Raw genomic sequence first — 13,868 nt, forward strand, 5'->3', positions numbered from 1 at the left:
GGTTACAGAATAAAAGTAAGTACAGCCCACCAAATGTAACTTTCTGAAATGTAAACCACATGAATTTGATTTCTTTGTGGTACAACTTTAATTGGGTTCAGAGGTCTTTCGATCTTACCTGTCTATCTGCTCTCTGATGGCCCGACCTGATAAAGCTAATACAAAGAATCTGCGAATGTGATCCAAACTGATTACACTCAGTTACAGTACATAGCTTTATTCTTGACAGTAACGGCCCCTTAGCCTAGTTCATTTTTAGGCTGCAAGTTTGAACCCTGGAGCCAAGTTTGAACTGGGAGTGGAAATGTCACAACTTGTAGTAAAAGATCATGTCCCCTTGCAATTCTGCAAAACTAGAGAACCAGAGGGAAAGAGAGCACCTAGGTGCAACCATAACTGATCACGTAGCCTAAGAAAACTACAGAAGCATGTGTACATACAGATGCCTTACACTGTCACAGCAAATGTCAAAACAGAGAATGCATCCAACACACACTACATGATACAGAAGCAACAGCAAACAGAAATTACAACAAAGCCTGAAATCTTCAAAATCAGTTGAAGAACAATCTCTGGATTTATTTTTTTTTCTTTTGACAATATACTCTGTTGCCTTAATGACAATGACTCATCATTTACTCATCAACTCTCCTCTCTGTTGCACCGTGTTGTGCCATATGCCTTGCTGGGGTGAAACAACAGTACTGCTGCTTCCCGTCTAGAAAAGCACATCACGTCTCAGCAACAACAAAGGCGGCACTGTACAACAGGTATACTCACCTTGTATCCTGTGACCTGACCTGTAAACAGAGACCTGTATCAGCTTGTGGGAGCAGATCTGGAATTAAGCAGACAGCTCAGGAGAAATGTAGGGAGAAAGGGAGCAGCGTGCTGAAATAGTGAAAGCCCCTTTGCCTGGGTAGCTTGTTTTCTTGGGTTTGGAATGCACAGCCTCGATTTTGAAAAAATACCATGAAAAAGATTCACAGTGGTCATAGCTCTTGGAAGACGACACTGTAGAAAGGAACACTCAGCAGACCCAGTAATAAAATAACCCAATATTGAAAGTTACTCAACTAAAACTTCCACTGCAATTCATAAGTTTTATTCAAGTAAGTAGATCATTAACAAGTAGAAACACTACAAGTCATCATCTAGTTCAGGCAAATTACATTCTCTTTTCCCCACTGGAAGACAAAAAAAAAAATTTATTTTCAAAGCCAAGGTAGTAAATTTTTTTTAGGTTAATATTTTTCATCCTATTCCCCCAAAGCTGTTGTTGCCTTTGTCATTTTTCTACAGTTCTATTACAGAGCACTGTTCTGTACTGGTAGAACTGTTCTCCCAAGTAATTTCCACCGGTGAACATATAAGCACTAACAAATCAGGTCCCTTAATTAGTTCCAGGTCAAAAAAAAAAATTTATTTTCAAAGCCAAGGTAGTAAATTTTTTTTAGGTTAATATTTTTCATCCTATTCCCCCAAAGCTGTTGTTGCCTTTGTCATTTTTCTACAGTTCTATTACAGAGCACTGTTCTGTACTGGTAGAACTGTTCTCCCAAGTAATTTCCACCGGTGAACATATAAGCACTAACAAATGAGGTCCCTTAATTAGTTCCAGGTTTTTCCAATAAGCAGTGTTGGCAATACAATTTTTAGCTCTCTGTCCATCATACAAATAACAAGGCAGGGCCTGTAAACATGGCAGGGGTGTCTCCATTTTCCTGTTCATATAATGGGCAAGCAGGAGGAGTGAGAAGGAAATGTATACCTCAGTGGTGGGTTTTTATTGTCAACACGGAATAGTTTTTTTGGCTTGGAGTCATTTACACTGTCTTCAAGGACACATCTTACAGCTTCCCAACTTGGTCATAAGGAAAATTGAACATTTCCAAGGACGTTTCCTCCAAAACAAAAATTGATCTTTTTCCTTTGAGGTTTGAAATGTGGTTTTTTGCTTTTGTTCTCAAACCCCGTTTTCTTTTATATATGGGTTTTTGCTTCCCTCTGCATTTATGGGTTCTGCTTGGGTCCAATATTGTTTCTAGCATTTGCTTCATAGGAGTTAGGGCCCCACAACCCTTGATGTTGCATTAACGTGCAACAAAAAGCTCCATGCTACTAGGCTGTGTACAGAAAAAACCCAGACTGGAAGGGACCCCAGCTTTCCCCACAGAGAAATATAGTTTCACTTGAAGGCTTCTGGAATGAACTTTGCCTATTATGTTTTATATAGATTTTGAATAAATCCTTTGAGTCACAAATTTCTTATTGGAACAATAGAACTATATACAGGCCAGGGGAAAATTTGGAAGCAAGTATGGATTTTCTTCCCTGTCGTGGAGCCCAGAATCCATATCTTTCTCCACATCCATTTAGTATGGCACAAAGCGAACTCACTAGCTGCTTTCTTTGCTACTTCACAGTAGAAATATTATTCTGCTTCCTATTTTATTTCCCCACAGATGAGAAACAATTCAAAGACACTCTAGGTCTCTTTCCTCTGTGGGCCTGGAACGGACTGCAGAGAAAGAAGAAATTAAAACAGGCTAAAAAGGAAATTAATTGTAAGGAGGTAAAGTTTTCCACACAACTATTCCATTTGGTGTACGTATTAACTGGCTCTGATTTTATAATTTACTGACCACATACCTTCAGTATGGACTTAGTTTAATACCTGTGCCATGTAACCTCAAACAAATGAAACCACTCAAAACAAGCACAAATTGAGAGAAATAATAGGAAATTGGTTCAAATTTGGTCTCCTTTGTTTACCAGTTCCAGTTCATTTCTTCAAATGTTGTAGCAGTATTTCAACCAGGATCAGCCATCTATTAACAGTCTGTTGAGTTTGACAGACCTTCTTGTTTGACTGAATATCTAAAAACTATTGCTGCCTTTTGCCCACTTTCATGTGCTGCCCAAAAAAGTTACATCAACAACTCACAGCGATAACGAATTAATGAAATCCAGCATATCCAAAGAGAGACTCCTTCAGGCACATTAAGTCAGCAGTTCATCTCTCCAGGGGCAGTTCCCAGTAACAGCACAAAAACACTTGCTGAGAACACAAGCTTTACCCATGAGTATGTCAGGGAAGCTTCCTGCACGCAGCTCTGCACAGATGCTCCAGGAGAGCATCACCATTCAGATCTGTGCACCTCTTAAACACCTTCCTATGCAATACGTGGGACAACCCTACTGCATGTTACAAGCCAGGGACATGTGGTATGAGAAACCACCTGTCAGAAAAGGAAGCCAGATACTCAGCTGTAGCTAGCACTTGCTTCCTAGTCGCACTCCTTTAAGATCAGAGGTTGCCCAGACAGCACCTTGCAGCTGAAGTGCACTGGCATGGTCGCTCTCTAGACACCAGAGGCAGCGGCCTATCTAAGTTATGACAAGCAACATCTGCCATACAAGGACTAATATAAAGGGAGAAGCTTTGATGATATGTTATATAAATGCCCAGCTACAGGTATGAAAGCGGATGCTCACGGCAGCGCGAGCTTCAAGCCCTATCAGCTGAGATGTAACCAACCTGGAAACCCAATTCATTACTCTTTAAGAAACTTCTCATTATGTTCTCTATTTCTATTCTTTTTAGGTCATCTTACTTTCAAAGGTGGGATCATCCTGTCTTTGCCTGGGAAATCACAGACATTTCTGTGTGTGTGTGTGGGGGGGGAGATATGTTTATAGACATCCAGGCCCTAAATAAAAATGCTTAATGATGGGAATGCTGGGAAGAACAACAGAATTCTAAATGAACACTTAATGGTCTTCATGGAAAATTGTGAATTCCTCAACATACGCATTGATACCAAAAATGTCTGGTTGTACTTGAATCAGCGCCAGGGATCTTTAGGGACTATTAGATGTACATAATCAGTCTCAAAACCAACATGAGCTGAACAAATGATTTAGAACAACTGCTCTGCTAGGAAGTCAGGATTAACATATCTGACTTCTGACCAGGTCTAGGAAACTAAGTTGCTCGGAGAAAACTTAGGAAGACCAAAAGCTACTATTTTCATTAAAGAAATCATGGGACTAGAAGCACCAGAAGAATTTCTGTCTAGGATCACTTGATGCTAACCGTGCCTTTTTTTTTAATCTCACGAAAGAAGAGCAAGAGGTGGGGGGACAGAAAAGTATAAAGACACAAGCAAGAAAATGTAGAAAACTAACAACAGGCACAACCTTTTTCTTACATCAAATGTTTGATATGTACACACTGTATTTCAATTTGTATGGTTAAAAAGAAGAAAGAATGTTACTTTGAGCCCTTACATTTACAGCACTGGTCAGACTGGATGCTATGGTTAAAGAACTAGATAAAAGTAACATAATATAAATCAGAATTCCCCAGGAAATATATACAATTCTCCAAAGACTGTCAAATAAGCCAGGGATTTGGATTTCACTCATTTGGAGAATTGTCCACTGAAAACATTTTATTACCTCGCCAACTTGTTACTTTGAGCCCTTACATTTACAGCACTGGTCAGACTGGATGCTATGGTTAAAGAACTAGATAAAAGTAACATAATATAAATCAGAATTCCCCAGGAAATATATACAATTCTCCAAAGACTGTCAAATAAGCCAGGGATTTGGATTTCACTCATTTGGAGAATTGTCCACTGAAAACATTTTATTACCTCGCCAACTTTTTATGGACCCTATCAGAACAGCTGCGATTCACTTCACTTGCAGCAGAGGAAGCTGGTAATAGCTCAAAGATTGCCCCCTTCATTTCATAAACCAATTAGGACCTGGATCCTACAACTGCAGAAACACAACCCCTTCTTTTACTGGCAAAATTCCACTTACGTGAGCTCAGAATAAAGGTCTCTTGGCAGAATACAGATGCTCATAGCAGCAAATGTTTCTAAAACACGCTGTCTAATTTGTTCCTTCTTCCAAGGAACACTCTTCCTGCACTCATCAAAATAAACTCTTCTCAATCTACCTGCAGATCTGTTTAGTCACCAGCTCCTTGCAATTTGTTACTAAACATTGCTAAGAGAATTTAAAATGATGATTTACCCTGTGGAACTTTGCTAGAACGTCTCAAAAGTGACAGATTTATTTAATTTTTTTCCCCCCTCTAAATCAAGCATCATTCCGTTTGTTTAAAAGAAGTTTTTTCGGTGATGTTGTAATCTTAGATTTATCTTGCTTTTGATTTAAATTGTATTGGGGTTTTGTTTTGTTTGGTTTTTTCCAAATGTGTATTTGGCCTGTCCGTAAGTATAAACAAAACCATATATATGCCTTACATGAGACCAATCTGTACCACTGATTTCTAAAACTCAACTCATCAATTAATAGGGAGGCCTACTTTTACAGGTGGTAAAATAGGATCCATACAATTTACGCATAGTCTATAATTTCTGTGTTTTCCCCCAGGACTTCTTCTCTGAACTACTGTCGTTGGTTTTCAGCCAGGTACCAGCTTAAAAAAAAAACCACAACAAACTAAACATTAACACTTTACTAACTTATAGTAGTTTGCTAACTTATGGTATGTTTTTATATCCTTTTGAAAATGTTCAAAAAGTACACCGGCAAGGCAAACCACGTAAAATCAAAGTGGTTTCTGTTCACCACATCAATGCCAATTCCCTTATTGAACAGATACAAACGTAACTTCTTAGTGAGCAATTAAATTTTTCTCAGAGTTCTTTGCACATAAAGGTCTTCACTTTTTACACCATCATTATAGCCCCTGTGCCACCCCCAGCAAACATTTAAGGCCTTCTCTGAACTGACATGGTGCGAGCTTGTTCTTTCTCTGGAACCTGCAAATTACTCTCTTAAATAAAAAGAAAAGAAAGAAATAAAAAAAAGCCTTACACCAAACAAAGTCTATATTGTTTGAGTTAGGGTTTTACTGCAGCTTAGTTACCTGTCAAACAGGCTGACACGTGGACAAAACACACACTGGAATCATGCATCAGGGCATGTTAAGTGCAACCCTGTGATGAAGAGCAGAGCTACGTGATTCGGCTGTGCAGAGCTCTAATGATAATTTCTGGTCTAGGAAAGCTTGATCTGTTGCATCAAACCCACTGCAACTCTGAGATCCTCTTCCATCCGAAAAATGATTTTACATCTGTTTCAGTTCAGAGAGTCATATAAATCAGAAGCTCTGACTATAAATTTTGATGACACCTTTAAAGATTTATACAGTGTGTATTTTTTTATATATATATATACACATATATATATGGGAGGTGCATAAGAGATACCAACCACTAAAATGAAGCAATCAATGCTGTATTCTCCAAGTTCTGTGTATCGTATTTAAGTCCTATTTATGACTTACTCTGATGTGAGAGCCAACCTATGCCTACAAAAGCTCGCTATTTCTGTTCAGATTCAGTTATGGGTACAGTACACTATTCGGACTTGACTTTCCTATAGTTCTTGGGTGGGATGAGCTTTCCAGAATGGAAACATCATGATCCATTTCTTAGAAACCGCTTATATACGAATTGGCTTGAGTGTGGTTTCACTACCTATCTGAAACAACCATCGGGAGAGGGCTGGTTTCTCTTCATAATGAAAGAATACAACCCTAATAAGAGTCAGTGGCCAGCAAGTCACACAATATCCCTCATGGGTTTTTTTGGTGTTGTTGCTGTGAACAGTAACATTTCTAATAAGCTTAGGACCTTTGTCAAGTAGAAAGTACGAGGCATAAGATACCGTGTTCATTAATAAATTTAACCAACATGTGTAACAAGCACATAACTTTCAGGATAACAGTTGACTTCAAGTCAGATAAGAAACACACTAAACCGTCTCCATTCCTGGTTGACAGGCTATTTATTACCTGGCTAATGATCTTCCTTTCAGTCCCCTGAAAGTCATCTTGATATATGTCAGTACTTTCCAACCCCTCCCTAGACCTTACAGCAAGAAAGAGTTTTTGAGAAGGCACGGGAGTATGTGGTTGGGGATAGAAGCGAGATGTTGTGAACAATCATCCCTTTGTGCTGTGTCTGACACACAGACCGGTGCTGTTTGCTCTTTTTCTTCCTGACTCAGCAGTGTCAGGAGAGATTGAGTCAGCAGCTCCTGAACATGCTGATGCAAACAACAGGGGAGGCTGGGGAGCAGACAGAGCTTCCAAACAGGCAGAGCGGCACAGTTCGGTCTGCAGGTCAATGTGTGGACCTGGGCAGCAGCTAGCTAAAAGGGATGAAACAGCTTGAAAGGATCCATCTATCAGACTCCATTTTCTCCCACATCACCCTGTCTACTAGCCGTAAGCTATGAGACAACAGTTTCTGTGAATGGCTCACTTGTAATCATTCCCTAAGTAATTCACCTGAGCTTCCCAGAGACTTGTGGCTGCTGCACACATGTGGCTTGATGGGATTCCATGTTAAGGTTGGCCGAGGTCAGTGCAGTAGAAGGGACTAGAGAAAACATGTCTTAGCATAAACAGAAGAGAAAGAAACAGGAGCACTAAAGAGGGAATAAAGCCCAACTTTGAGTACAAAGACAGGAAAAAAAAAAATTTGGACAGAACAACACTGTCAGATGCTCTCTTTTCCCACCTCTCCCTTTTCTTTCCTCCCCTTCCAGTGATCTAACTTGATGCTCTTACATCCTGCACAAGCAAGGCTATGGAATGGACCTGATCAAGTAACCGAGAGGTCATTTGATACTTCATCTCTCACTGCACATTTCTTCTCATCTCACAACATACTGTGGTGATTCAGTTCAAATGCGTGAGTTGGAACAGAGGCTTTTATCCCAGGTTTCCTGGAAAGGGAACTGGTCTTTGAATTTAATAAAAGCACATCATTCCATGGCCTCTTTGATGCCACGCACTCCTCCAACTTACTAGGAGCTTAAAGAGAGACTTTCTCTGGTATGTACAAAGATCGTTCTGAGTTACCAGCCTATTCCAAGTGCCTTCCAGAACTAGGTGCATTATAGAAGGGTTTCTGCCCATGAACATCTTTTACAGGAGTCTCTTCTGTTTCCTCAAGCTATAAAGGATGATAGCAGGATACTCTGAGAACTCAACCAGCAGTAGCAGTCTCAGGTAGCTTGCCGCTATGGTAAAACTCCTGTGCTTGCCCAAGAGGAGCCCTGTCCTTCTGCCATCTCAGGTCCCTCAGATTAACACTACAGCTGAGAAGTTTTTTTGATTTTCCAAATCCTCAAGGCCAGTCACAATGAGATTGCTCCTCATTGTGTCACCGAACCTCTGATAGTCCCATTACATGCAGTTTTCATGACCGCTCCGTTTTCCATGACCCTCCGTTTGGAAAGCATTCAACCCCATGAAAAGATGATAAACTGGAAACAGAGACGTATGGCATTGTAAGAGGGAAGAGAGAAGAACAGGAAGGAAATGCATAGGTGTTAAAATTAATGCTGCATGTGGGGATTGAAAGGCTGTCCTCCCACTGGTACCATGATTCTTCGGTACATAAAGGCACCAGAGGCATCTTCCAAATCCCTCTTGTTGCCTTCTCCTACCTGCTTGCATTTCATCAAATGTGGTTGCAATTTTTCCCTTCTGATGCTGTGCCAGAAGACCATCTTATCTTGATTATAATGCTCTACAACACTTTGAAAACAGATAATCTACATCACATGGTTAGTGCTCTATGTCCACTTTGGAGCCTGAGTTCACTGAAACTGGACTCGCGTCTCCCTCTCTATTTAGTACAGTATTAAAAACTTGCTGGATCTGTGACAACCCTGAATCCTCCTGTGTTCCCTTTCAGATACAGAGCTGTACCAGTGAGTTTCAAGCTGAAATAATTACTAGCCATGTCTGCTACTACCTTGAAAAACAGCAGCAGGTTACTTTCTCCAGGAACACTGAGCTGTTAGGCTGCAGCCACCTACAGTTTTTGCTGGTCTGAAAAAGACATCTTACCTAGCAGAAGACGTGCCCAGATAAAGCAACCAGTGTACTGTGTTGTCACCAATTTGTCTGACCATAATTTTCACATACATTGCTGAATACTCGGTCACTGAAATAATGGAGTTATTTTAAAAAAAGACGACAAACTGCTATTGTATGGCCTAGTTCAGAGTCCCATATCTTGAGCTGATTCAGCTTATCTGCCTTTCTATACCTTTGACAAATGTATGTCTTATATCATTTTTTCTCCCCTTCCTCCATATGCCTTACTGCTTTTCCTGCATGTATCTTATCTCCAAATGATGTGCTATTAATCAGCCAAAGACACCCTTCACTGCTAAGTGTTCCTCAACTGATTTTTCATCGGCACAAGTAGTTACTAGTTACAGCATTCCTCCCACATGCTAAAGGCTTGGGAGGGAGGGAGGAGGGGCTGGCAAGTAGGTTAGAGGCTGCCTCACCACATAAATGCTATCTGGGACCTTTATACCAACCTGCCAGTTTGCTGTAATGATAATGTTGCTGTTTGTTCTCAACCAGGTACATGGTGGGAGGAAAGCAGGACTGCACCCTGTCTTATTTTTTAAGTTATTAACCTTCATGCTCTTCCCTTTTTCTTATTAACCTGGCTGAATGCCTGTTCGGTAGTAGCTGAAGCTTAGTATCTGAAACAATGTGTGTATATACACTGTGCCAGTAAGGCTTGCCCAACAATGCTCATTCTGTCATGTTTTCCCATGCCTTGTGTCAGTATCTCGTTTCATATGCAAGCCCCCAGTGCCAGAGGAGGGGATAGGAAAAGAGAGAGAGGCAGAGAGTGAGGGAGAGGGAGGAAAAGAGAAAGAGAGAAGAAAGTAGGGAAAAATTACATCCCTTGGGAATGTCAGCTGCTGTGAACTCACCCGCTCCTCACCATGAAACGAGCTGTGTGCGGGCACAGGTGGGTCCCATTCTCTGTTACTGGAGCACAGCCTACGAGCAGGGTCTAAATGAAGACTTTCATTGCTGTTCCCTGTTTTCATTGGAGTAAGGCCATCACAAACATTTGCAGGTGGCTTGGCCATAGTCTGACACTAAAATATTTGTGGTTGTGATAAAAATCAGAATATTGCTACAAGATGGTTCTATATAACCTTTAGGGCTTGATCCTGCTCTTACAGAACTAGCTCAGTGAGGGTTTTACCCAGTTGCTCTCTGCTGTTTTTATTGCTCATTAAAAGTCATATTCCAGGGCACACTTCTCCATGTTAAGGACTCATCTACCCTTTGGGGCAGCTTCAGATGTTTTAAAAAAAACGGGGCAACCCAACCCAAAACCACTGATTTGAGCACCTCAGAATGTGAGCTTGTTAAAAAGCTGAAGCATCTCAACTTTGTAAGGCCAAACCAAAACCACCAAACTTTGCAGAACTCAAACATTTTCTGAACCCATCTGGATTTTTCTTCCATTGCCTAATATCGAAACCACTGTCCAGTCCGTATTCCTCATGAATGAGTCTTGGATGTAATTCTTAGCACGTTTAGAAGGATAAGATGAAGATAAATGGAAACGACAAGATATGTTCTTTGAATAAATAAAACAGGCACCACAGGGAAAAGACTGAAGGAAAAGATGACAAACAACAAGGATGCTCAACACTTTGGCAAGTAGGTGAAGTCCAAAATGCAGCAATTATCTCCTAGGACACACCATGAACAAAAAACAAAACCTCCTAGGAAGAGGGAAGAATGGGGAACAGAGTATGCTGGAGGTCACACCATAAGTCTCATTCATGCACCAACTCACACAGAGACTAAAATGCTGACAATCGCCTCCCAATAGAGCAGCTTTAGACTCAGACTTAGGAAACATTTGTGTGATTCAATCACAGGGGAGAATTAAGATATGTCATGACAAAGTTTCCCAAACGAGATGCTCACCACTGACTAGGAAATAGGCCTTTTTATTCTCAACCTCTCCAACTCTGGAGATTCTAATCACCATGGCCCCGAACCAACGCAAACCTAAAACCTGACTGACAGGGTCTTGCAAAACCACATGCAGTTTTTTTTCTCATTATATAGAAACAATTGTTTGGAAGCCAAATACAGTCCCATATAAAACACCTCACCACTGAGTATTAAAAATTGTTTGGGGTTTTTTTGTTTTTAATTAGGATCATAATTACCACTAGACCTATTAAGTCACAATTTGAACAGGAGCTTAATCATCCTTAACCCAAATAATGGCATTAGCTGTTTTTCTTTCTAAAACTGAAAAAGGAACTGTTTCTTCCCCCCTCCCTCTCTCCCAGTGCCCTGTCTTTGAACAGAATGGGACATGTATAAGACAACAACTTTCTTGGATTCACAGGCAAACAGTATTGCACATGAAATCTCAGTGAAGACTGTGTTTTGTCAATATGTAACATATACAAAGGCACATCTATCAAATACGTTTACCTTACCCATACTATCAGATTTCTATATTAAGAACCAAATCCTGAAATAGTAGTAAAAAGGAAAGTAGAGGAGCTTTGCCAGGAGCAAAAAACTGGGGCAGTGGATGGAATCCGTGTCCTGTGCATGGCTGGGTAACCCTTATGGAGCAGTCAGTGCCACGGGCCATCCCTGCCACCACAGCACTGGGAGATGGAGAGCCTGTGGTCTATATCCTGCCCCAGCCATCAGGAATATTGAAAGAAAACTCAAGAATAACTGGATTTAGAGTTTTCAATGCCATGGTTTCACTTTTTGGTCTTACTCTGAAGAGACTGCAAGTTGCTCATCAATTATTTAGGCAATGACTGGGGACAGAGACTGCTTTTGCACTTATCATATAATGGATGTGACCAAATTACAAACGACAGGTAATGAATCTAGACTGCTGCTTCATTCTCAGTCCACGGATTTATCTTTTTGTCCATATGTTTTCATGCATAAACCCTCCCAAATTCTCAGACTTGTGTGACCAAAAAAAAAAACCTATACCCTCAAACCATCTGGGCAGTTTCTGTATAATTAAAAACAAGTTATTGTGACTTATAAGGACCTCATGTTTGCTGGAAGTAACCGAGTGTACAAGACACGTGTTTTTGTACGTGCAGTTCTCCAAACATGAGCACACAATTGGCATTCAAGCCAATACAATAAGCATCCATATTGTCAATCTATGGGAATAAATATCAATCCATCATCACAAATTGAGCAACTGCTCACAGAGGTGGCTGTGCCAAACTCCATTTATCTTGATGGTCTTTTTATTTTGTCTTCTAGCATTCCTCAATTAAAAAGAGTACCTAGGAAATGGCCTAATCCCACTGAGCACTCAGAATTCCCATTGAAGGAAGTGAAAGGATCAGCTTCAGAAATACACTTTCTTCCCAGAGCAGTTATAGAAACAACATGAACTTTGAATGTAAGCAGATAAAAACAAAAATCTGGAAGGAGAAAGCAGGACTTCCCTGCAAGTACAGCACTCTGCCCCTTTTGAACCAAAGTGCCAGATCTGGAGTAGATGTAGTATCCTGGCCATTCCCCCACAGTCTGCAACGCATGTTGCAGGGGTCCTTGCCGCATGCTGGCAGGATCAAGTGTGAGCTCCATAACCTCAAGAACCATGAGGACAACATCTGGTCCTGCACGCAGCTGAACCTTAAGAACCACAAGGACAACATCTGGTCCTACATGCAGCTGCTGGAGCCAGAAAACTGGAGAAGTGAGAAAATGGAAATGGATTTACCCAATCTGTCGATTTGTGGAAGGTGCTTGCGTAATGACCGAACTGGACTGTGGAGACGGCATGGCTTGTTGAATCACAACGCTGGTGTCGTGGTTTGGCATCCTTGTATTTGTCAGCTGGTGAGATCCAGGTCCTGCCATTGCTCCTCCAACTGTGTTATGCATGGAGATATTCTGTGAAAAGAAGGGAAATGGGGGATGGTGGAGGAAAATGAAAAAGAAATAAATGTCTTACCTTGTTTTTGTGTTCTATAGGAATACAATCAGAAATCTGAAAGTATCAACAATATGAAATGTTACTGGCTCCTGGTAAATCCCAAGTCAATAGATCTTCTTGTAACCAACAACGATAAAGAAATGAAAAATAACTATTTACTTTTACAAGGCAATATAAATGGAAAAATACCCGCAAGTTGACTGATCACTCTTCTGTGATTCTGACTCGTGATTTATAATGGGGATATTTAGCACATATTCTCCTAACTGAATGCGATATATATTTTGTTTGAAAATTAATTCTGTGGTGAGTGCATGGCACCATGATTTACTACATGGGTTGTTTACTGTGTACTAGGTCTGCTTAGACTGACAAGCAAATCAAGTTTTATAGTCCCAAAGTAACAAACAGTACATGGTATGTCACGAAACAGCCATTTCTATTAGCCTCTATTTCTATTAGCCTATATATTTTATAGAGCAGTAATATCCCAGAGGCCTAGAATAATAGCACTGTATTTGCACATATATAACCTCTGCTTCAGGTAAGTTGGAGCCCTTAAAAAGTTCTTTTTAAAAAAAAAAGTTCACAGATAACTCATCCACAGAGCAAACAAGCCACGAGAGACCAGGATACTACTGAGGAAGGAACTCTGGAATAAAACTTCTCTCCTATTATCCCTACGCACACACACACACAATACACACTGCTGCTAAACCGCAGGGTTTGACTTGGCCTGCGTCTAAAAACAAACAAAACTCTCAGGCCAGAGATAACCCACAGTGTATACATACGAAAAATATGGTAACCTTGAGAGCATTAATTTCCTATCAGGCATCAACGTGTGGATTGTTAGCAGTAAGAGGAAAAGAAACTTTCCATTGTGACCTCATGCTAGGCTGAGGAAAAGGGGAAAAAAAACCCACCTTTACACACACACACACACACACTGCAACCAAGGCTCATGCAAAGCATCTTCCTGACCACTGCAATATTCAGGATTGAAAACTGAAGTTAAATTTCATTCAG

At 40.6% G+C, this 13,868-nt stretch overlaps 1 protein-coding gene across 1 annotated transcript in view; it reads right to left on the minus strand.

Moving 5' to 3' along the window:
• LOC103901220 (cyclic AMP-responsive element-binding protein 5) overlaps window positions 1-13,868 on the minus strand; it is a gene marked incomplete at its 3' end in the record, with an annotated part of 150,269 nt that overhangs the window by 93,659 nt on the left and 42,742 nt on the right. Inside the window, exon 4 of the mRNA XM_009282065.1 lies at window positions 12,624-12,796. Within this exon, the coding sequence (XP_009280340.1) occupies window positions 12,624-12,796 (173 nt within the window). The remainder of the gene's footprint in view (window positions 1-12,623; window positions 12,797-13,868) is intronic.

Source organism: Aptenodytes forsteri, unplaced genomic scaffold (assembly GCF_000699145.1).
Source record: "Aptenodytes forsteri isolate BGI_AS27 unplaced genomic scaffold, ASM69914v1 Scaffold164, whole genome shotgun sequence".
Taxonomy (NCBI): Eukaryota; Metazoa; Chordata; class Aves; order Sphenisciformes; family Spheniscidae; genus Aptenodytes; species Aptenodytes forsteri.